Source organism: Callospermophilus lateralis, chromosome 14, assembly GCF_048772815.1.
Source record: "Callospermophilus lateralis isolate mCalLat2 chromosome 14, mCalLat2.hap1, whole genome shotgun sequence".
NCBI classification, from domain to species: domain Eukaryota; kingdom Metazoa; phylum Chordata; class Mammalia; order Rodentia; family Sciuridae; genus Callospermophilus; species Callospermophilus lateralis.
The window spans coordinates 568,577-591,726 of record NC_135318.1 but is presented as its reverse complement, the minus strand read 5'-3'; the positions used below and the strand labels follow the sequence as shown (position 1 = coordinate 591,726).

The window sequence follows — 23,150 nt, the reverse complement described above, 5'->3', positions numbered from 1 at the left end:
AGATGCCCGGACCCAGTCGCGGGCCTTGAGTCGGTTCCAGCCTGAGGGAGATGCGGCTGTCGGGTAAATCCCGGCGTGGTTTCCCTCCGCCTGTGTGCAGGTTCCATTGACGGTCCTCCCGGACGAGGCTGTCCACTCTCAGTGTGGGCAGCGGTGTGCTTCCCTCTGTCCAGATGGCATGTGGCGTGGTTCACAGAGCTGCTTGGTGTGGCTCCGGGGCCTCAGCGCGGCCCACCCTCTCTCAATCGCGCCCTGCGCTTCCGGGACCCATCCCTCCGTGGTGTCCCTCCTCTGAAAGCACTGGCTCCCACACTGGAGCTTTGCCTCTGTGCAGGATAGGATCTCCACGGGCCTCCTCTGCAGCGCACTTGTGAATTCACGCCTACTGTCCAACGACCCTGAGCCTCTGGCTCCGACCTGGGTGTCTGCTGGATGGCCTCTCTGGCGTCTCAGAACTTGATGTTTGCCCCGGCCCCCGCTTCCACACCCTCCTCCTAACTGGGAGACCCTCCCTTCTCCCTGCAGGGCTCAGAAACAAAGCCAGGCACCCTGAAGTGCTCTCCTGGCCCCTCTGCACCAGGGGCACGGCAGCAGCTGCTGTCCTCACCCAGGACGAGGCCAGCCTTTCTGCCTGTCTCGTCAGCAGCTGTTGCAGTGCACAGTGACCCACTACAGGGCTGTCCAGGTAGCCTCTGTGCTGTTGAGTCCCGTGCATGCAGAGAAGTGTGCCACAGAGGACTGTGGCAAAGCCATCTCGTTGGACACCGAGGCAGGACTGCCTGCACATCCCATGTGGGAACAGTGACCTGGCACCATCAGCTCATGTGAGTTAGGCCAGCCGAGGACCCCTAGGTCGGTTTTCCAGCCTCTGCAACAGCTGCCCTGCACCTGGGGAGGCCGGACAGGGAGTGTGATTGGAGCTGCGCTCAGCACTGCCACCGGGCAGTCCTCTGGGGGCCGAGGTGGCGTTCCCGTTTTGTGCCATGAGAGGGGTGTGCACCTGCTGTCCCTCCCGCTTCTGAAGCCTCTTGCTGAAGCACAAAGCTGGGGCTGCCACTGCTCTTTGCCAAAGGCTCTTCATGAGGAAGAGCGTCAAACAGCGTGGATTCTGCAGTTCACATCAAAATGACTTGGGGGCGCCGGGGATAGGGTCCAGGACACTCTCCAGTCCTGCTTTTATTTTGAGACAGTGTCTTGCTAAATTGTTGATGTTGGCCTCAAACTTGTGATCGGCCTGCCTCAGCCTCCCTAGCAGCTGGGATTACAGGTGTGCTCCAAAACGACTTGTTCCCTTTCTTTCTTTTTGGTGACACGGGGGGTGAACTTGTGCACGCTAGACACCAAAATGACTTCCAGTGATGTGTTCCAAATGTGATAAGAGATCTTTTGTAACATGGGAAGATGTCCAAAAAATACTGTTTAAAAAGTCCAGAAAACCCAGATGAGAAGAAGATGGTAATAAAAGCATGCCGACAGCACCGCGGCTTTGCCTTTGAGACGGCTGTTTGTGGAGAGCTCTGCATGCGGCGTCTGAGCCCCTGTTGGCGGGCAGCTTGCTCCACCATTCACAGTGAGCTTCCTCTTCATGTCCTGAAAGTCACGTTTGTGCATTAAGTTCTCTGTCTACAACTGAAATACTTTTGGTTCTCAAACCAAACAGGATATACTTGTAATTTTGAGTTTGCTGGCAGGCCATTAATTTTTTTGTTTGTTTAAAAATAAATTTAAAAGTATGTCACTTTTGTGAATGGGGAAATTTGAGATTATTTATTTTAGAAATCAGTATTGAAGATTGTAGCCAGGTGAGCTTTACAATGCAGTCTTTAAAGACCATCTCTTATCTTCACAGTAACCTTTCTGTGGTTAAATGGAGCTTTGCCAGCGTCCTACTCCGTCTCCGACTATGAAAGGGAATTCCAAGGCAAAAGTCCCTGGGCGGATTGAAACATGGCCTGGTCCCCTTTTAGTTCTGGACTTTTGTCACCCGGTGGTTCTGAGATGAAGCACCATCCTGATGTTGGATATAGACCTGTCCTTCAGTGCTTCCTACTGAACAGGACAGGTCTGGACAGCTGTGTGGGGGGTGGTGGTGGTCTATCAAGGTTTTGGAATCATAGATACATTCAAACCAAAGAAAGCCATGCCGAAGTGCCCTGCCTTGGAACCTGATGAGAGACTCAGGTCAGCCCCGCGGTCACTGAGACTTGGAAGAGTGGCCCTTCCTTCTTCTAGCTCATTCTTCACGCTGGAGAGGCTCCCTGACGGTCAGAAGGAGCAGCGGTGGACTTGGGGGCTCCATGGGTGCTGGGGCTAACGTGGACTCCCAGGGCAGTGCCCGGTTCTGCTTGCTCCAAGCCCAGGGCTGCGGGAGACGCTTCCTGACTGCACTCTCTCTGGCTGTGTGAAGGGCTTCGTCTTGCCTGTCCCTTCGCTCCTCCTTCCTGTGGCCTCCACTGGGGCTGTGCCCCAACAAGCCCTGTCCCGTTTTGCCAGGGTGTTACCTTGGGGACACAGAAGAGAAAGACCGTGTGCAGGCCAAGGTCCCGCCTAAAACCGTCGTTCCCAGGCTGAGCTGAATTCCTGACTGCCCTGGGAGCTGTGGCCGTCAGGAGGAGCCGCCAGGCAGGGCTTCGTGGGGCACACTCCTGGGAGGGTGGTCCCTGCGCCCCTCACGCAGACCTGGGCCCACGCCTGCTTCCCTCCGACTCCTGCCTGGTCCTGGCTGACCTGCGCCTCAGGAAGCAGACGCCAACGGGAGCGTGTGGGTCAGTCCTGGCCTGAGCAGGAGCTTCCCAGAGGCCATTTCTGGGGTTTGCTCTTCGTGTTCTTTTTGGGAAATCACTCCATTTATGGCTTTCCAGGGACTTTCTGGGATCCACTCCCGCTTCCTCTTCTCGCCACCCCAAGGAAGCTCCAGACATGGGTTGCTTGCCAGGACATGTGACTCTGCGGGGGGCTGAGGGCAGTGCCCAGATGGCCAGGGCATTAGAGGTGCCCACTGTGGCGCCCAGCCCCAGCCCCTCAGCCCAGGGGAGCGGGAGAGGGAGGAGGCAGGTGAGAGCGGGGGGATTCTAGGAGGTCTGTGAGGTGCTCTCCAACTGAAGTTCAGGGCAGCGTTCCTTCAGTTGGAATATTTTGTGGAAATATTTGTTATGATCTTAAAAATGATATCCTGCTGTCAGCTAACCTGTGCCTGTGCCTCCAGGGAAGGAGGCCAAGGACCCTGCACATTCTCGAGCCTTGGGTGGAGGCTCGTCTCCTGGGACAGGGGAGGCCCTGGCTGTGGGAGTTAATTTTGTTTATACTTAACCTACGTCCGGTGCCAGTGAGGAGCGGGCTGAGGACAGGACGGGGACTGGACGGGGTGCAGGGAGGACTGGTGCTGCCGCTGGGTGAGGATGCCCGTGTGCACGGCCTGCATCTGCCACACGCACGCACACAGCAGAAGGACGTGAGCTTGGACTCTGCTCCCAGCGTCTCTGAAGGCCAGGAGTGGGAGCTCAAGGACACACTGCTGCTCTGCCCTGCAGTCCCCGCTGCCTGCCAAGGGCCACGGCCCAGAACGCACTCTCTGACAAGCCCAGGTGCAGCTGCTGCTGCTGTGGGCCTGCCTGCACCCCGAGCCCCTCCGACCTCACTCTGCAAGTCCCCCATGCAGAAGTGCAGCCCTGCAGCTCCACAGGGCCTCTTCCTTCTGCCTTTTTCCTTGCTCTGGAGGGTCACGGTCTCCATGTGGTCCCTAGTCCCCAAGTGATGTGTCAACACCTAGGCTGCATGGCCTGCCAGCTGGGCCCACACACTCCAGGGCACCACAGTGGCCACCACAGCTCCTCCCAGGTCCACTATCCAGGTGTGGGCCAGTGGAGGAGTCAGGGTGGACACCCAGCATTCTCCTCGGGCTGGCTTCCGACGTCCTGCGCTGGCGAGGCCGCCCTCTGCGGTCGGTTCCTCCGACGTCCTGCGCTGGCCAGGCCGCCCTCTGCGGGTCGGTGGCATGCCCCTTCAGCTGCTGCACGTCCTGGTTCTGGAGCTGCAGTGTGCTCCATTCCTGTGGACTCACTTTCTCTGCTGAGATCCCCTGTGCTGCCCAGGGACCCTGACCCCAGGCTTCCTAATTCTGTCTGTCAGGCTGGTCATGTGGGGAGTGGTCTGCTGTGCCCAGTTGTGAGGTAGCCTCTCCGTAGAGGCCAGCTCTGTCCAGCAGAAACATGTGCTGTGGCGTCCGGATGGTTTCCACTGCAAGGTGGCCAGGGGGCGGGTGTCCAGGACATCCTCCTACCTGATCAAGGCAGCAGAACTCTGCACTCCTGACTGTGGGGCCAGAGAGCGCCCCCCTGCCGTGTGTGCTTGTGCTAACGCCCTGGCTGAGGAACCCTTACAGTCGGCTCAGTGGCCCGAGGAGCGGGCGCTCCTTGAGGTCCTGCTGGGACGCCAGCTCACACCTCCCCAGTGGACTGTTGGGGGTCTGGGTTCCAGGGACCGTGAAAGCCCCGCTTGTTTAGAAGCAGTGGTGGCAGGGCCGAGGAGCGCTGGTCCTGGGGCGAGGGTGGGTCAGGCAGCGCCAGGCGGGGGCTGCAGCTGGAGCTGGAGTGTGGCCGAGGTCGCCTGTGGGCAGGAACTGGCCTCCGCCTTCCTATCCCTGGTGCAGAAGCTACTGCGTGCTCGGCCCCAAGCGAGGGGCAGTGCTGGGCGGACGTGCCTCTTGCTGCTCTGCTCACGGTGAATCGTGATGCCGTCACTGTTGGAGAGACGTCTTACTGAACCACAGACAAGAACTGGCTCTACAAATCACTGGCAGTTATTAAATTGTCCCCGAGAGGACAACAAGCCTTTCAGGAGGTAGGAAGTGTCTGTGGGAAGCGCCACATGCAGTGTCCACCACGTCACCCAGCACCCAGTGTTTTTACAGGGTGACGTGGTGACCCCACAATCGGGTGGCTCAACCAGAAAGTGCAGCCTCACAGCGCTGGGGCCGGAATCCAAACTCGAGAGCCACCGTGGCCCCTCCACAGCAGTCCAGGCCTCTCCCAGGCTGCTAGTGACCACCTGTGTTCCGACTGTGCCCTGCCTTCCTTGCTTGGTGGTCTCCCTGTGCCAGGTCCCCAGGTTAGAGGGGTTAGAGTGGCCCCCTCTGCAGGTCACCAACACACATTTGGGGCGACACAGTCCCCCACAGCCACCCCTATTGGGTAGGTCCCAAGTTGATGGTTTGGTCAGGCAGGTCTTTACCACTGCCGCAGCAGGCCTGGGACCTTGGCTGTGCCCAGTGCTTTGGCTCTTGCCTGGTCAGAGCCTCGCGCGCACTCTGTTGTGTCAGCTACTCAGGGTTCAAAGTCTTCCTCCTGCCCGGCCAGCCTGAAATCCATTCTGGCCCACTCTCAGTCTCAGGTGGGCTGTTTGGATCCTCGCCCCACTCCTGAAAACACAAACAGCACTTTGAACAGTGCACGTTTCCTGGAAGTTCCCAATTGGAAACCAACAGAGAAACCCATCGGTGGGACAGCCTCTCTTTGTAGATGGACCTACTGGGCTGGCCTTGTGCTTGGGGATGAGCAGCGGGACTCCACAGGCAGTGAGCTGGTGAGTGGCCAAGCCCCAGCCACGGAAATGCTGGGGCCTCTCAGGTCTACCCAGTGACCAGTGGGCACGAAGCCTGTCTTGAATATGTGCCACTCCCCCAGAGCTCGCGATCCTAAGACTATCTGAAGGCACACGTTCTGGGGCGTCAGCTAAATAGGGGTCGTATAGGTGGTGCCTGCAATTCTACCACCCCATAATTCCTGTCTAAATAAATTGCTTTACGTGATGCTGTCTGTCATTTGTCTAAACTCAGGCACGTTAGTGGCCTCGGTGACTAGGTGACCTGCCGGGGAGTGACCCAGATCTGACCTGTAAGCGCCTTCTGCACCTTACACTGCGGAAGCAGCAGGAGTGCTGCTGGCTGGGCTCTCCTGGGATCGCAGCATTTCCTCTGTCTTCACAGGGACCTTCGCTTCAACAGGATCAGAGAGATCCAACCCGGGGCTTTCCGGCGGCTGAGGAACTTGAACACACTGTAAGTCAGAGTGCTCGGTGGTGTCCAGTAGGAGAAGCAGGGTCCTGAGTGGGTACCTGCAGGCCCTCTCCCGTCTGCATGATGGGGACAGCTGGAGATGGACAGTGGGGTGGAATTCGCATGTTCCACGCCCATGGCCTTGTGTCCAGCTCCTTCCTGGATGGGGTGGGTTTGCTTCCTGCTGTGGGTTGAGCAGGACAGCACCTCTGCTGAGCTTGGCATGGAGGGAGGTGGGCTTGACATGCAGCCAGTTATGCCGCAGAGCTCGGACCTCCTGGAGGGCAGTGTGGGGCAGCACACCAGTCTCTCTAGAATGCGCAGGTCTCTCTTAGGCACCAGGACTGAGCGCTAGTCCTGGGTGCAGGGCTGTGGGGAGAAGGAGCCAGCCAGGTCCCCTGAGGGCAGGACTGTGGTGGCTGTGCCCACCCACTTCTCATCTGTGGAAGCCGGCGTAGCTTCCACCTCCAGTGACACTGTGTGGGACCCTCCTAAACCTCACAATTGTTCCACGTGGGTTACAGCCCTTGCTGGAGACAGGTGGAGAGAGGCTGGCAGAGGGAGGCAGGATGGCCTTCTCCAGTATGCGTGAAGGTGAATGCTCACGGAGGGATGTGGACGCTGCTGGAGCAGGGCCTGGGGCTGTGGGTCGCACGCTGGGGCCACGCCCGTCCTGCGAAATCCGCGGTTGCTGACTGGGCAGCAGGTCTGAGGGCAGTCGCGACCCAGCCTTGCCCTGGCCAAGCAGGGATCTGCTCAGCATAACCTGGAGGGTCTCTGGTTCACAGGCTTCTCAACAATAATCAGATCAAGAAGATCCCAAACGGAGCGTTTGAAGACCTGGAAAATCTAAAATATCTGTAAGTTGGCCATCCGTCCTTTACCCCTCAGGGTGGGCTGTCTTGCTTAGACCCCTGCGGTGCAGGAGTGTGTGTTCTCTGCACAGGCGCCAAGCTGGAGCCTTGCCTCTCGGTGAGTGGCCTGTGGGTGACATTTCCAGGTCTTCACTGCTGGGCAGAGCCAGCCTCTGTGCTCTGGAGTGTCCAGCTGCTGTGCTCAGGGGAGGTCAGCTGTGGGTTTGTGGGCACAGCCTCTGGTCCCCAGGTCTGGAGGCAGAGGTGGCAGCAGGCTCAGACACACAGCTGAGGGCGTCTGCATATGCACGCTCAGTGGCCATCTCCAGGGTTCTCCAGCTGTGGGGACAGACAAAGGAAATGACTGATCCGCGTGGAACGTCATTAATTCCTGCTGTGTTTCTTGTCCCCTGGCTGATTTGAAATTTTAGTCTAATCTACTTAAACTCTATTTTACCTTTTTAAAATTCATTTTGATCAGAAGTCTCTGCTAGTTGAAGTCAGTTTTGCAGTTCAGAAATGGCTTCTCCTTGAGGGCCCACGGGGTACTGTCCACACACCTATTTTACACCCAGAAAGGATGGAGATGGACGGCACTGGACTTAGATTTCACCTGGATCCAGCCAGATTAGAAGCACATGCTGCTTGCTTTGAACAAATCACTCTTTCTTTTTAGGATGTAGATAACTTTCCAAGGAGAGCCATTTTTAATGAAGGATTTACATCACTTATTATTTATTGGAACAAAACAACCTAAACGTCTTTTTCATGTTGATAGTTAAAGTGAAGCCATCTTCTTGGTGTATGTTTTGAAATCTCTATTTTAGATGTTCCGTGGTTCCTAATCGTAGACCTCCCTAACTCTGCTTATTAAAATGCTCTCCTCATTCAAAGTGTTATATGTAGACGGTTTTCTCCACCACCTTTGCCTTAATGCTGATTTCCCGTGCGGTGTGGACATTGGAGCCCTGCGTGCCGCTGGACGTGAGGGAGGTCTGCGTCCTCCCTGACTCTGGTTTGCCTCTGGGCTGCAGTTTCAGTCCCCTGCAGGTCCAGGAGTGCTTGCAGTTCTGAGGAGTAGATGCAGGCGGCTGACGGCAGTGTCGGGGCTGTGTGTGTGTTAGGTGGTTCTGTTTTGCTCTTGGTTTTAAACTATTGAAGGGCAATTTATCCTCTGCAGACACCCTCCCTGCCGGGAGGTCAGGGATGCCATTTCTTCACAAACCCTTCAGCACCACCTGCCAAGCCCCACCATCCCTTGCTCACTCAGGGGGCTCCTTCCCCAGGTGGTGGGCACAGATTACTGGGGCAGGATCGGGGGGTGGGCAGGCTGGCTGTGCGTAGCTCCTGTGCTGCTCTAGGTGCCTGGGGGCTCTTTGGCTGCTCTGGCCTTGGGTATTTGGCAGCACAGTTTTGGAAGTTGTGTAGACCTTCTGTCCTGGACCCCCAGTACCCCCAGTACTGGAAATGCAAGTTAAGGGGACCAGAAGAGAGTGTTGTAGTTAGAACTCATGGTCAGAGAGGCAACTGCAGTAAGGAAGAGAGCATCATCATTCATTATTGGAAGATCAATACCAGCTGTTCCCACGAAGTTCTGCCTCAGTGTCTTCATTTTTAAACTTTCTTGGGTTTTAATTTCATTTACTTATATATTGCAGTACTAGGGATCGAACCCAGGGTGCTCTGCCACTGAACTGTACCTCCAGCCCTCTTGTATTTTTTATTTTGAGGCAAGCTCTTGCTAATTTGCCCAGGTTGGCCTTGAATTTGGGATCCTCCTGCTTCAGCCTCCCAGATTGCTGGGATTGCAGGTCAGGGCCACACCTGAGGGCTTCACACATACTCACGCAGTGATTCTGTCCATTTTGCAGAAGAAGAAACCGAGGCACAGAAAGGTCGTCCCCTCACCAGGCGGCACTGGCATCAGGCCCCCACAAGTGCCTGCCTTTCCAGGCTGCGCACTGCTGGGCTCTGGCCCTGGGGTCCAGCCAAGGTGCAAAGGCTCGAGACTATTGTGAGGTCACCTCAGTGGGTTTGCTCAGAGGGAGGAGGGCCAGGACCGCTGGGATGGATTGCAGCAGCCCAAGAGCACCTTCAGTTCCTTTAAACCAGGTCCTGCACCAGACATCAGTTGAAGACAGTGAAGCACTTTGTCCGGCGGAAACTGTGGCATGAGAAGTGCTGGGCAGAATGTGCTGTCCATGCAGGGGATCGCCAGGCGACTCGCCACCAGGGCAGGGCTTTGCAGGGAGGTGTCTGCTGGTGGGAGGGGGGATCTGGACCTTCAGTCCACCTGCCGCAGAGATAAAGCCCAGTGGATCATCATCAGCCACAGCAGCAGCCATGTCGGAGGTGGGAGCCGTACTCCTGCAGAGCACCCCCAGGTCACCAGAGATCTGCTGCCGCTGGGCTGTGGTGTGAGGAAGCCCTGGCAGGTCAGGCCCAAAGCCCACACGCACACCAGGGGGACTGTGTCGAGAGGCTTCACCCCTCAGATGGGCTCGGGACCAGCAGGCCACGTTCCAGGCTCTGTGTCTTAGCCACACGGCACAGACTCAGGCCCGCGTGAGGGGTGAGTGCAGTCTGTGGACCCTGAAATAGGAATTTCATGTGATTTCCATTTCCTACAACTCAATTCTTCCTTTGGAAATTTTACCATTTAAAAATATAAACTGCATTTTTAGTTCCCAGGCCCCGCAGAGCGGGCTGCAGCTGGCCCTGGAGCTCCTCGGAGAGGCCTGCTGCTCCTTCAGTAAGCAGGTTCTAGGCGGTGAGTGGCTCAGGACGCCCTGGGCTGCCTGGTGACCACTGCCCAGGTGACTTCAGGACTTGCAGAAGCCTGTCTGTGTGACCTCATCCCAGGCCTCTTGTGTGTGTGCAGGGAGATGCTCATGTTTCCTCCAGGCTTAGAAGCAGCGTGCGACCCCTGCTCCCTGGCGTAGTGGGGGGAGCAGCGTTAGGACCCCTCAGAGGGCGGAGCCTGTTGTGTCCTGCTGTGTTGTCTTCCAGAGCAGTTGGGGCTGTAGGCCTGGCATCACGTGCCCCATCTGCAGAGTACCCTCGCCTGTGCTAACACTCCTCCATGTTTCTTGTTTCAGCTATTTGTACAAGAATGAGATCCAGTCAATTGACAGGCAAGCGTTTACGGGACTTGCCTCTCTAGAGCAACTGTAAGTGCCCTCTCCTCTGTGCTTCCGTGTCCTGATGACACCTGCCTCTTTGCCCCACGGGAGGAGCTGTGGAGCTGGTTGCATGATGCATGTTAGCTCCACCAGCTGTCGGAGGCCGTGCATGACGCTGTGAGGGCCTGTCGGGCCATTCCCCGTCTGTGCCACCTCCCACCCGGTCCACCCCTCACCCACCCAAGAGCAGAGGTTTGCTGGGCTGCTTCTGTGCCCCAGACCCAGAGTGGACACTCATGGTTCCAAGAACAATAAGAGGGATTGATTCCCTGTTTCAAGGGAGAGACAGATGTGCACACAAGAGCCAGTGGTGTTGTCCTGGGCCTCGTGGGGCCTGATGGTTCCCACTGCACATTATTTCCCTTTTGGATACCGGGGATTGAACCCAGGGCACTTCCCCCTGAGCTGCGGGGCCAGTCCTCTTTATGACAGAGCCTCACTAAGTGACTGGCCTCACACTTGCATCCTCTTGCCTCAGCCTTCTGAGTGGCAGGATTGCAGCCGGGCACCTCTGCTCCTGGCTGCATTATTTCCTCTTTGTGACTGTGCATGTGGGGTTAGCTTCTTCAGCCATGATGCCATGATTTGGAAGAAGACAAACTTTCCTCTCCTTGCTAGATTAGTCAGTGGAGGTGCCTGTGACTTAGTGCTGTGTCTTTGGCGACATGTGAAGTTGTACTTTGCTATAAAGTCAGCATGTTGGTCTTTCTGTCAAGTGAACCTGCCAGTCCTCCGGGGACTGCAGTTACTGCAGCTAATCCCCTCAGGGATGGAGGGCAGCGGCTTGCCCTGCAGTGGGAGGTCTCTGCTCCAGCCCTGAGTCGGCCTTTACCTGTCGGGGTGACTGGGCACAGCAGGGAGAGCTGGAGGCGCCCTGGAGCCTGGAGCTGCAGGGCACACTCGGGGCACCTGAGTCCATGCGTCTGAACAAGAGCCTCCTTCAAGTGAGAGAGGTCTCCTGGGCTTACCACAGGGGGCACCAGTATGTGGGTGCAGAAGTCCTGTGTAAGGTGCGTGCAGTCTGGGACCACATGGGGAGGTGGAGAAAGCACCCAGGGCCTTTGCAAAGGAACCAGCCCTGTGTGCAGCGAGGTATTCATGCCGTGGGGATGTAATGTAGTTGGGGCAGCTGTGGAAGCCTGAGGGTGGTGGCCTCAGGAGGTGGGGCGCCTGTGAGCTTTGAGGAAGGAGGGGCACAGGGTGGGGGAAGCGAGGCCAGGGAGGAGCTGTTCCTGCTGCAGGAACTTGGGAACTTGGGCTTCACTCCACGCTGATCTTAGTGCCTCTGGCAGCATTAGGGTGACCTGCATGTCCACAGGTGCGGGCTCACAGCCTCTCCACCGGGTGAGCAGACTGAGGCTGGGAGGGCCAGCACTCTGTGATCGGGAACCCCCCCCTGGGCCCTGAGCCCACTCCACCCAACCTTGGAAGACATGCCTCACACCAGCTACTGGGAGCTGGGAAGACGAGGCCCGGAGCATGGCTGGGAGGCCACAAGGCCTTTGAGGTCTCTGAGCTGTTCTTTGGGAAGCTACTGGTGTGGATCAAAAGCCTGCCCGAGTCAGGAGCTCGGTCTGAGCTCAGGGTGTCTCCCATGCACATGGGGAGTCACTTCCTGTCCTGTTTCCTTGGCTGACCAGGGAGGGTGATGGTGCCCATGGTGTCCAGAACCCCAGCCATACAGGGTTCCAACTCCTGATGGCAGCCTTCTGTCGGTGCCTTCTAAAGCAGGGCGTCTGGGCCCTCCTGCCCTGTACTGGAGAGCCTACCCTGTGGGTCAGGGTGAGGGGACTCGGCAGGGCCTGGCACGGCCCCCTTTCTTTATCCTGTGGGCCCTCTCCCCTGTGTAGCTCAGGACTCCCCCGCTGGAGTTAGCAGAGCCTTCCTCTGGTGTCCATGCTGGGCACAGGAGCCCAGGCCCACCCAGGTCCATGCTCTGGACCCCTGCTGCCCAGTACAGATGCAGCGTCCTATGACGGGGACTGAGGGTTTCTGTTTGGTCCTATCTCCTGGGGGACCACTGGGGCAAATGCCATCCCGTGACAGCCACTGGCCTTCCTCTTCCTGTGACACTCCTTCCTTGTCTTGTGTGGAGGGCAGTGGGCACAGACCTACCCTAGGAGAGGCATGGAGGCCACGGAGTGCTGAGCCCCTGCACAGGAGTGGCCAGCCTGGGTGGCCTTCAGAGGCCTGAGCAGCTGTATCTGGGGAGCTACCAGGGCAGGAGTTGAGGTGACAGAGATGTTGGAAAGTGGTCACCTGGGGTGGGCGGGCTTTGGTTGGGATTTGTGGTAGGGCAGGGCGTTGGTCCTGCCGCTCATTTTGACCTCTAGCCCCTGAGGGTGGGGATTGGGGGCTGTCTTCATGCCGGTGCAGGCAGAGATCTGCCTTAGAAGCATCGTGAGGTGTGTGAGAAGCACAACTGTGTTTCACTTGAGGAAAAAAATCCCACCAATTTGACTTCCAAAGTGAGAAACTGGTGTGCAGCAGAATCAATCAATTGCACCCAAAATCCACAAATTGCAGAAAGCAGGGAGATGTCCTAAATGGAGAGACGTGTGGACGAAGGTACTTGGCACTGGGGGGACCCTGGAGGAAAGGGGCCTGGGACTCGCGTGGTGCCATCTCCCCTGTGGCCTCTGGTGGCATCTCAGGGTGCTGACACAGCACCCAGGGACGGCCGTGGAGGGAGGTCGGAGAGGGGGTTCCTGTGCACAGGCATGTCATCCTCAAGACTGCGGTCTGTGCCTGTCCATCTGTGGGCTCAGGGAGGCCCAGCCAGCAGCCAAACCCGCTTCTACCGCTCGGGCATCCGCGTGACTTCAGCCGAGCTTACGCCTCCTGATTGATCCCAGGAAATCCAGAGTTATCTACTGACTTACAAACGTGAAATGACTTAGAAGAAGATCTTTGACGGAGAATCCAGGTCTGAAAGTCGTTAAATTGATCACATGGTTTCTTTTTCTCAACTCCAGATACCTGCACTTTAACCAGATAGAGACTCTGGACCCAGCCTCCTTCCAGCACTTACCCAAGCTCGAGAGGCTGTGAGTGGACTCCCTTCTTCCTTTAAGGCCCTGGGGTGCCTCCCAGGCAGGCTGGACGGTGTCCTCTGCCTCAGTGTAGGGGATCTGGGCCCCCGGGCAAGGCCTCTTGGGCTCTCTCTAACCCTCCACTGTCCGCCCTGGGCTCGCCCTGCTCACTGCCCCGTGTGGGTCTGCCTCCTGGCCTAAGGCTTCCAAGGTGGGATCCGGATCTCTCTGTTGGGCATGGTGATGAAACAGGAAAAAGATCCGGTTGTTTTTCTGAACTCCAAAGCATCCTGGAATCCGTGTCTATTAAATAAATGTGATCAATAAGAATTTTTAAAAGTTTGTATATTTGCTTGTACTCTTTTCTACATCTCTAAGAAGTTTTCCTAAAAATGGGTTTGTCACATTCTCTTTCAACAGATTTTTGCATAACAACAGGATCACACACTTGGTTCCTGGGACATTTAATCACTTGGAGTCCATGAAAAGATTGTGAGTAGGAAGCCGTCTCCACAGGGCCCTCCGCCTTCCGTCCCCGCCCCCTGCCCTCCGAGTGCTGCAGCTCAGAGCGCACTGGGGAGCTGGTGCCCCGGGCCCCGAGAGAGGGCTTGCCATGATTCCCAGTGCAGACCCTCACAGAGCCCTGGGTGTGTTCCTGCTCCCTTCTCAGGCCTTCTCCCAGGTGGGAACAGTGCCCACGGAAGTCCTGCTGTTCACCATGGGCAGGCCTCATGGTGCTTCCACCAGACACTTCCCGGGACAGCCTGGGCCCAGGCAGGAGGTGCCCCTGCCTCACTCCCCAGGGAGGGAACGCCCTGGTGCCTGGGGCGGGAGGCTCGGGGAAGGACAGCTGCATGGCTTGCCTCACTGACCTGTGGAACAGCTCTGCCTAGTCTCCAGGGACTCCTGGCCTGTCCACCCCCATGCCCCTTTCTTTGGAATTTAAAGCTGTCCCTCTTCAGGGTCTTAGGGGTTTTCTTGGTGGATGTGTGTACCCGGCAGGACGGGAGGGCTTGGGGCTCCTCCCGGTATATGCAGAATGGACTGCCTGGCAGGCTGTGGGTCAGGACCCCGAGCCTGGGTGTCCCATGGCTGCTAGTTCTCACCGGCTGCCCCTTCTTCCCACAGGCGACTGGACTCCAATGCACTTCACTGTGACTGTGAGATACTGTGGCTGGCAGATCTGCTGAAGGCTTACGCGCAGTCTGGGAACGCACAGGCAGCGGCCACCTGCGAATATCCCAGACGCATCCAGGGAAGATCGGTGGCAACCATCACCCCAGAGGAGCTGAACTGTGGTGAGTGGGTTCTGTGCCCAACCAGGCTGCATCACCCAGCGGGTCAGCACCTGCTGGTCAGCCTGTGCCTGCAGCCACCATCACGCAGTCTACCAAGACCCAGGTCCAGGTGGGCGAGGCCTCTGGTGCGTAAGGCTCTGCCCTGCCGGGTCTTGAAGAAGCAGCTGAGCCCCTTTGCAGGTTTCTTCGCAGAAATAAGCAAACTCCCTGCCACTACCCGTCCCATGGCGCAGCTATCCCAGGGGCAGAACCCACCTGGGGGCGGGGGGACACAAGGCCTGGCATCTCCTGGACGGGCAGAGCTCTGCCTGGCTCCTGAGTTGTGACTTGGTGTCCTCTGCCTGTCCTGCTGCTGCCTTCAACCAGAGGTGCCCCACACCTTCCTGCCAGCCATCCCATTGGGAAGGCTCTGGGGAGCCAGCTGGGAGCCTCACAGGGTGTCAGAGCTGAGGGTGCACTGGGGAGAGCCTCACCACGGCCCTGCGGCCTGCCTGCCGGCAGCTAATTGCTATTGTAGCTGCTCTGTTGAGGTGTGGTGCATACACGGGACACGTCACCTTGTTGAAATGTGCAGCTTAGTGGGTTTTAGGGTACTTACAGAGCTGTGCAGCCTGAGCGATGAAACAGATAGTAACGGGTTTTAAATAGCAGTGGAGAGCCAAGGGGGATTTAGAAAATGAGGTTCGAGGTTTATGCTCTGAAAGAACTACATCAGGGGAGGGTGCTGGAGGCCAGCCCACGGCTGCAGCAGTGAGGACCATGAGGAGGCAGACACGTGGACAGCAGGCAGAGGAGTGGCGTTCCTGGCCTGGGCGGCCTGGGGCTGCCGTGGGGTCGAGGTCCTGGGCTGCTGCACTGGAGTCTGCTGACGGCCTCGCCCCTGCAGGGCCCACACTCAGCACATGCTTGCTCTTCCCTGTGTGTGCCCTCAGCTTGCAGGAGACCTCAAGGCTGGGTTAGTTGACGGGTGGCCAGGCAGGGGGACACAGGCCTGCCGCTTCCTCAAGCCCACCTCCTCACAGGAGCCTGTGGAGCTGGCAGCTGCATGCACAGCTCGAGCCCAGGAGGGACGGCTGCTGGGACACGGTGCCTGGACAGCGGGGTGCTGATTGATATGGAGCTAGGAGCCTCTGGCCTCAGGGACGTGAGGGCGGCTCCTGGCCATTCCCAAGCTTTGGGAGAGGATGGGCAGGCCCCTCCCTGCCCATCCTCTCAGGGCCACGAGCTCAGGAGCCCCAGCGGCTCTCGTGTTTGCTGGAGCAGAGCCCGTGCAGCACCCGCTCGCAGGCGTTCCTCTAGCTGAAGTGCGTTCGCGCACCACTTGAAGGTCATCCCTGATGCTTTCCTGGCCACCCCCAAGCCAACCCTCTGACATCCTCAGCCTGGCGCCTCGGAGCTGGAGGGAGCTGTGAAGCTTCCGGGCAGGGCTGTCTCTGCAGGGAGGGTTTGTGGTCATGGTAGGGATTCCACCTGCGTTCTTATTTTGTCCACTCTGTGGTTTAGACTGAGAAGGTTTTCCCTCTTTGTCGGGCACAGAGAGGCCTCGGATCACGTCAGAGCCGCAGGACGCGGACGTGGTGCCCGGGAACACTGTGTACTTCACCTGTCGGGCGGAAGGCAACCCCAAGCCTGAGATCATCTGGCTTCGAAACAAGTGAGTTGGGAGTTGGTGAGACGCTCTGCATGCTGGGAGCACAGTGCTTCTGAGTCTCGTGCTGTGTCCAGGGGCTCACGGTCACCACCCTGCCAGACACTACCTGATCTTCTCTGCCAGCTGGGGAAGGCGTCAGGGAGACGCAGCACCCGTGTGAAGTGGCGCCTCCTTCCTGGGCTCGCTCCCAGGCCAGCCACAGACCTGGCCCTCATCACTCCCTGCCTGGCTGGAACCGGGCAGTGTCCTGCTGGTTGGTCTCTGGCCACTCTCTTCCTCTGGCAGGGCCTCCTGGTGTCTGACCATTGCGTTAGCAGGCTTTGGACCCAGGCTTGGTGGCCAGACCTGAGGGGTGTCCTGGGCAGCGTCTCCAGCAACACCAGTGTGGGAGGAGGGTTGAGCTCAGGTACTGGGGTTCAGCCCTCTTGACCCAGGGCACCCCCTCTCCTTCCGAAAGCATTTCCAGGGGCTGATAAGCTGGGATGGCCCCGCACTTGCCAGCAGGTGCTCAAGGACAACCAAGGGAGGTCCTGGAAACTGACCCTTACATGCAGGCCAGACCGAGGTGGGCCCAAGTGTGGGGAGCACCTAGTCCCCAGCTGGGTCTGGGTGTTGTGCGGAGGGGAGAGGGAAGGTAAGGAAAGGGAAGAAAGGACCACAATGAGGTAGGGATTGGGTTGTGTGTGGGCAAAGGACTGGGGGCATCTGGCCAGGTGATTGAAGGGCACCGGGGGCAAGTCCCTTGTTCATGTTGACGTGAAGCACTTTTAAGCATCTGTTTTGAAAAAGGAATCCTTAGGAGGAAGTCCTGAGCTTCCCCAGGTGCGTGAGCCAGGGGACCAAGAGGCGCCCTTGAGCCTCGTCTTACCATTGGTCAGGCTCCCCATGAGCTTGCTGGCCACTTCCAGGCTGGAAGGAGCCCGGAGCTATCTCAGATCAGAGCCACATCAGGGCCAGGCAGCTCAGAAAACACCCGGTGGCCTTTCTTCCAGCCAGGGCCAGATCTCAGAGCACATTCTCCATCTCGGGTGAAGCTGTATTGACAGGCGAAGGTGGGAGTGGCCAGGTGACACTGGATACCTGTCGGGGCATAGGGGAAGTCGTTGGGGGTTTGTGCCAAGACCAGAGCTCTGGTCCTCGTATCTGAAGGGTCACATCAGCCCTGGGCTAAGTGTGAGACGCTGTCCAACTCTTCAGAAACCTTGTTGCCTCGGGTGGCTGGGGTCATCGATGAGACTTACAGTCCAGAATAGGACATTGTTATATTTCAATGGTAGAGAAGCATAAATTTGGTCCAGAACCTTCATAGTGACATTTTATAAATGAAAAACTCAATGCTGAAAGATACGATCGCAGAACCAAATGTGTCAAAGCGGGAGCCGACCTTGTGAGGTGTGACCTGTGCCCGCCTGCCTCCCCTGGGCAGCCTCTCCTGGGCAGCCTCCCCTGGGGCCTCCTCTGCTGTCTACCTGCCTCCAGTGGCTCACCTAGTGTCTAGAAAGGGACTGGGCCACGTTAGTACATCCCACTCCTGGGCCCAGGTGACCAGGTGAAAGCCTGGGCAGGGATGGGCTTCGCTGGGCACAGCAGATGGTGAGCAGGTGGGTAGAGGCGGTGGTGCCGCGGGAGCCAGCCTCCCTCTTGGGAGCTTGCCTGTGCATTTCCCAGTGCCTGGGAAGTGCTTTCAGTTCCTTCTGCCCTCGTGATGGGGCACAGTCCCACTTTGCCGGTGTCTTGGGGAGCGAGGCAGAGGTTGGCCAGAGCCGAGACCTGCGTTGCTTGAACTTTTGAAGTGGTTGGTCCATCCTGGTGACCTGATGACACAGACTTCTCTGCAGATCTGCTGCTCTCTGAAGCTGAATGCAACAGCCTGTTCTCGTGCCATCTCAGGGGTGGCGGACCCCGCCCCCTCTTCGTGTGCATCTGAACAGAGGGGCCTAAGGCAGATTCACGCAGTGGTCAGATGCTAAAGGTGGCCGGGCTGGACAAGGAGCCAATGCCTGCTGGCCTTTCTTGCTGTGCAGGGTGGCAGGAGGTCACAGTGAGGACTGAGGCCTGGGCCCCACAGCCTGGGTGTAGCAGTGGTCCTTGCCCCTGGAACAGGGCAGGCACAAGGGCCCACCGAATCCCCAAAAGGGACTGAGCAGCAGCTTCTGGGGTTTTGGTCGCCCGCCTCTGCCTCCCAGGTGCTGGGCCATGGGGTGCTCCCACGCCCATTGGTCTTGGGACTACAGATAGGTGTATCTCTCACCTTTGGTAACTTCTTTTTATTTAACTTGCCAAAAACAAAGCAAAATTTTCTTCTGCATTTCCCCCATCTTGCTGCTTCTCCCCACTAGAAATGACGACCACTTTGGAAGGGTGAGGTGGGTTGAAGTGGGGTAGTGCAAACACCTGTGTGCACTGAGAGGCGCTTTCTCAGAAGTGCAGCTAAGGAACGGGCGTCCTGCAGTCAGGTCTTGCCCTCCCGCACCTCTCCCTGCTGCCTGCACTCTGGGCTGCTGGGACCCTGTGCTGGGGCTGCCTGTGTCCAGGATGGGCGAGGCACAGCCTGTGCATAAGCATTTGAGAGCACCAGATCTCTGTGTTTGCAGTAATGAGCTGAGCATGAAGACAGACTCCCGCCTAAACCTGCTGGACGATGGGACCCTGATGATCCAGAACACGCAGGAGACAGACCAGGGCATCTACCAGTGCATGGCGAAAAATGTAGCTGGAGAAGTGAAGACACAGGAGGTGACCCTCAGGTACTTTGGGTCTCCAGGTACGTGGAGGGCATTGCACAGGAGCCATCCTGACCATCTGCTTCTCCTTTCCTTGCACCCCAGCCCAGTAAAGTAGGAAGCATTGATCTCACAGTGGACACAGGGTTGTTGCTGGAGACTCCCAAAGCACTGGGCCCTAGGTGATTAATGAGGGACCTCCGGCCTGTGGTCAGCTCAAATCCAGGGACATACTAGGACACTCCAAGGCAAATACAAAGGCAGCCGTGGTCTTGCAGGATTCTGAAAATTACTGTATCATGAACTACTGAAGGCCGAAGCTACTCTTTCTACCTTTTTCTCCAAAATGTCACCACCCATCTTAATTATGTGCTCCTGGGTTTCTGTGTGCTTTTCAGTCTGTGAAACATATCTTTCTGAGTTCTCTCTCCCTTGCTGTAACACAGAGCAAATCCGTTTACCAATGTCGAGTCTTGGACAGCACCCTTGGAAACCATTACCAGGGTCCTAAAGGACACTGAATGTTCACAGGAAGTGGAGTAAACAAAGACTGGAAGTGACCTTCTGTGGACAGCCAAGTTTTGCAAACAAACAAACAGTGAAAAAATGATTGACTTTGGAGATTTTTGGATCTCAGATATGTGGCTAAAGGTTGTTGGCCCAAAGAAACACAGAAAAAAGATCTGTACACATGTATGTCATGTTACATGCTTTAGAAAGTTTCTATGGGTTAAATTCCTACTCGGCTAATTTCTTCGTGGAAGAGTACGTACAGTTTACAGTTTGGGTTTGGGCATGAATGGCTGTATTTGTCCAGGTGGGCTCTCGGTTCTGTCCCTACCCTGCCCACCAGTGTGCGAGGGCTCTATTTCCATTCACACCCATAGAACACTAGTAAATGTGTAGAATTTATTTATTTTTTTATAGATTTAGATTTGAAAAATATTATCTCAATGTAGTTTTCGTTTTTCTTTTTGTGATGAAATTGACATTTTATAAGGTCTGAATATAATTTAGAGACTATATTTTGTGCCAGTAGGAGCTGCTGGCTTAGCAGGATGGGCACCGTGCGTGTAGAGCCAGCTGGAGTGAGCTGGGGGGCCGGGAGTCTGCCCAGGAGGTGGGCAGGTGCTCACCTGGCGCTGCTGCTGCTCCGGGCAGAGGTGCCCATCCCACCTATGCCCTGGATCCTCGTTATCTGCACATTTCTTGATAAAAAGAACGATCGCAAGAAAGTAAGCTCATAAATTTTGTTCCATGTGGTTGAGATCACTGGAATGGATGAACAGCCTCAACCGAAACTATCAAGGAAAAAAACCAAAAAAACAGTGAAACTGAAGAAATTAACTGAGGTTTTCTGTCTGTGACAGCGCGACCGGCTTTTGTGATCCAGCCGCAGAACACAGAGGTGCTGGTGGGAGAGAGCGTTACGCTGGAGTGCAGCGCCACGGGCCATCCCCCACCGCGGATCTCCTGGACCCTAGGGGACCGCACAGCCCTGCCCGCCGACCCCCGGGTGAACATCACTCCCTCTGGGGGCCTGTACATACAGAACGTGGCCCCCGGAGACAGCGGGGAGTACACCTGCTTTGCCTCCAACGGCATCGACAGCATCCACGCCACCGCCTTCATCATCGTCCAGGGTGAGCACCGTGTGCGTGTCAGGGCCACTGGCTCTGCAGCTGACCGCCTCCTCAGCGCTGTTCCCACAGCCCCTCTGGAAGCTGCCTGGCCTGCTCTGGCTCCACCAAAAGCCCTGCCCTTTGTCCCCTGGCTCCCTTTGTTATTTTTTTTTTTTTTAATTTTAAGCTTTTATTTATTTATTTTTAGATTTTTAAAAAATTTTTTAACTACATGACAGCAGTGGAAAACATCACGATTCTTATTACACATATAGGGCACAATTTTTCATATCTCTGTATATAAAGTATATTCACGCCGATTTATGCCTTTTGGGGTTTTTTTGCATTACAATTCTTAATACACACACACCACAATTTGACTTGAATTGGGTGTCAACATCCTTTTTTTTGATATTTATTTTTTAGCTGTAGTTGAACACAATTGCTTCATTTTATTTATTTATTTTTATGTGGTGCTGAGGATTGCACCCAGGGCCTCGCATGTGCTGAGTGAGCGCTCTGCCGCTGAGCCACCACCACAGCCCCTCTGTTTGTCCTTGCCCGCAACACTCACCCACCCACCCACCCACTCACCCACCCACCCACTCACCCACCCACTCACCCACCCACTCACCCACCCACCCACTCACTCACTCACTCACCCACCCACTCACTCACCCACCCACCCACTCACCCACTCACTCACCCACCCACTCACTCACCCACCCACCCACTCACTCACTCACCCACTCACCCACTCACCCACCCACCCACTCACCCACCCACCCACTCACCCACCCACTCACCCACCCACTCACCCACCCACCCACTCACTCACCCACCCACTCACCCACCCACCCACCCACCCACTCACCCACCCACCCACCCACTCACTCATCCACCCACCCACCCACCCACTCACCCACCCACTCACTCACTCACCCACCCACCCACCCACTCACTCATCCACCCACCCACTCACTCACTCACTCACTCACCCACCCACCCACCCACTCACTCACCCACCCACTCACTCACCCACCCACTCACCCACCCACCCACTCACCCACCCACCCACTCACTCACTCACTCACCCACCCACTCACCCACCCACTCACCCACCCACCCACTCACTCACTCACTCACCCACCCACCCACTCACCCACCCACCCACTCACTCACCCACTCACCCACCCACCCACTCACCCACCCACTCACCCACCCACCCACTCACTCACTCACTCACCCACCCACTCACCCACCCACCCACTCACTCACCCACCCACCCACTCACCCACTCACTCACCCACCCACTCACTCACCCACCCACCCACTCACTCACTCACCCACTCACCCACTCACCCACCCACTCACTCACCCACCCACCCACTCACCCACCCACCCACTCACCCACCCACTCACCCACCCACCCACTCACTCACTCACTCACCCACCCACTCACTCACCCACCCACCCACTCACCCACTCACTCACCCACCCACTCACTCACCCACCCACCCACTCACTCACTCACCCACTCACCCACTCACCCACCCACCCACTCACTCACCCACCCACTCACTCACTCACCCACTCACCCACCCACTCACTCACCCACCCACCCACTCACCCACCCACCCACTCACCCACCCACTCACCCACCCACCCACTCACTCACTCACTCACCCACCCACCCACTCACCCACCCACTCACTCACTCACCCACCCACCCACCCACTCACTCACCCACCCACTCACTCACTCACCCACTCACCCACCCACTCACCCACCCACCCACTCACTCACTCACCCACTCACCCACTCACTCACCCACCCACTCACTCACCCACCCACCCACTCACTCACTCACCCACTCACCCACTCACCCACCCACCCACTCACTCACCCACCCACTCACTCACTCACCCACTCACCCACCCACTCACTCACCCACCCACCCACTCACCCACCCACCCACTCACCCACCCACTCACCCACCCACCCACTCACTCACTCACTCACCCACCCACCCACTCACCCACCCACTCACTCACTCACCCACCCACCCACCCACTCACTCATCCACCCACCCACTCACTCACTCACTCACTCACCCACCCACCCACCCACTCACTCACCCACCCACTCACCCACCCACTCACCCACCCACTCACTCACTCACCCACTCACCCACTCACTCACTCACTCACTCACCCACTCACCCACTCACCCACCCACTCACTCACCCACCCACCCACTCACCCACCCACCCACTCACCCACCCACTCACCCACCCACCCACTCACTCACTCACTCACCCACCCACCCACTCACCCACCCACTCACTCACTCACCCACCCACCCACCCACTCACTCATCCACCCACCCACTCACTCACTCACTCACTCACCCACCCACCCACCCACTCACTCACCCACCCACTCACTCACCCACCCACCCACCCACTCACTCATCCACCCACCCACTCACTCACTCACTCACTCACCCACCCACCCACCCACTCACTCACCCACCCACTCACTCACCCACCCACTCACTCACTCACCCACTCACCCACTCACTCACTCACTCACTCACTCACCCACCCACTCACTCACTCACCCACTCACCCACCCACTCACCCACCCACTCACCCACTCACCCACCCACCCACTCACTCACCCACCCACCCACTCACCCACCCACTCACTCACCCACCCACCCACTCACCCACCC

General features: G+C 57.3%; 1 protein-coding gene across 4 annotated transcripts in view; it reads left to right on the top strand.

Annotated features, from left to right (window-relative positions):
- The window catches only part of Pxdn (peroxidasin), an 80,715-nt gene that overhangs the window by 32,546 nt on the left and 25,019 nt on the right, over window positions 1–23,150 (top strand). For 3 of the 4 annotated variants that reach the window (XM_077105208.1, XM_077105205.1, XM_077105207.1), the window contains exons 2-10: window positions 5,984–6,055; window positions 6,841–6,912; window positions 10,005–10,076; window positions 13,064–13,135; window positions 13,541–13,612; window positions 14,249–14,418; window positions 15,955–16,072; window positions 18,664–18,833; window positions 20,163–20,435. In XM_077105208.1, the coding sequence (XP_076961323.1) occupies window positions 5,984–6,055; window positions 6,841–6,912; window positions 10,005–10,076; window positions 13,064–13,135; window positions 13,541–13,612; window positions 14,249–14,418; window positions 15,955–16,072; window positions 18,664–18,833; window positions 20,163–20,435 (1,091 nt within the window). The remainder of the gene's footprint in view (window positions 1–5,983; window positions 6,056–6,840; window positions 6,913–10,004; window positions 10,077–13,063; window positions 13,136–13,540; window positions 13,613–14,248; window positions 14,419–15,954; window positions 16,073–18,663; window positions 18,834–20,162; window positions 20,436–23,150) is intronic. The other variant, XM_077105206.1, reaches the window with a different exon arrangement.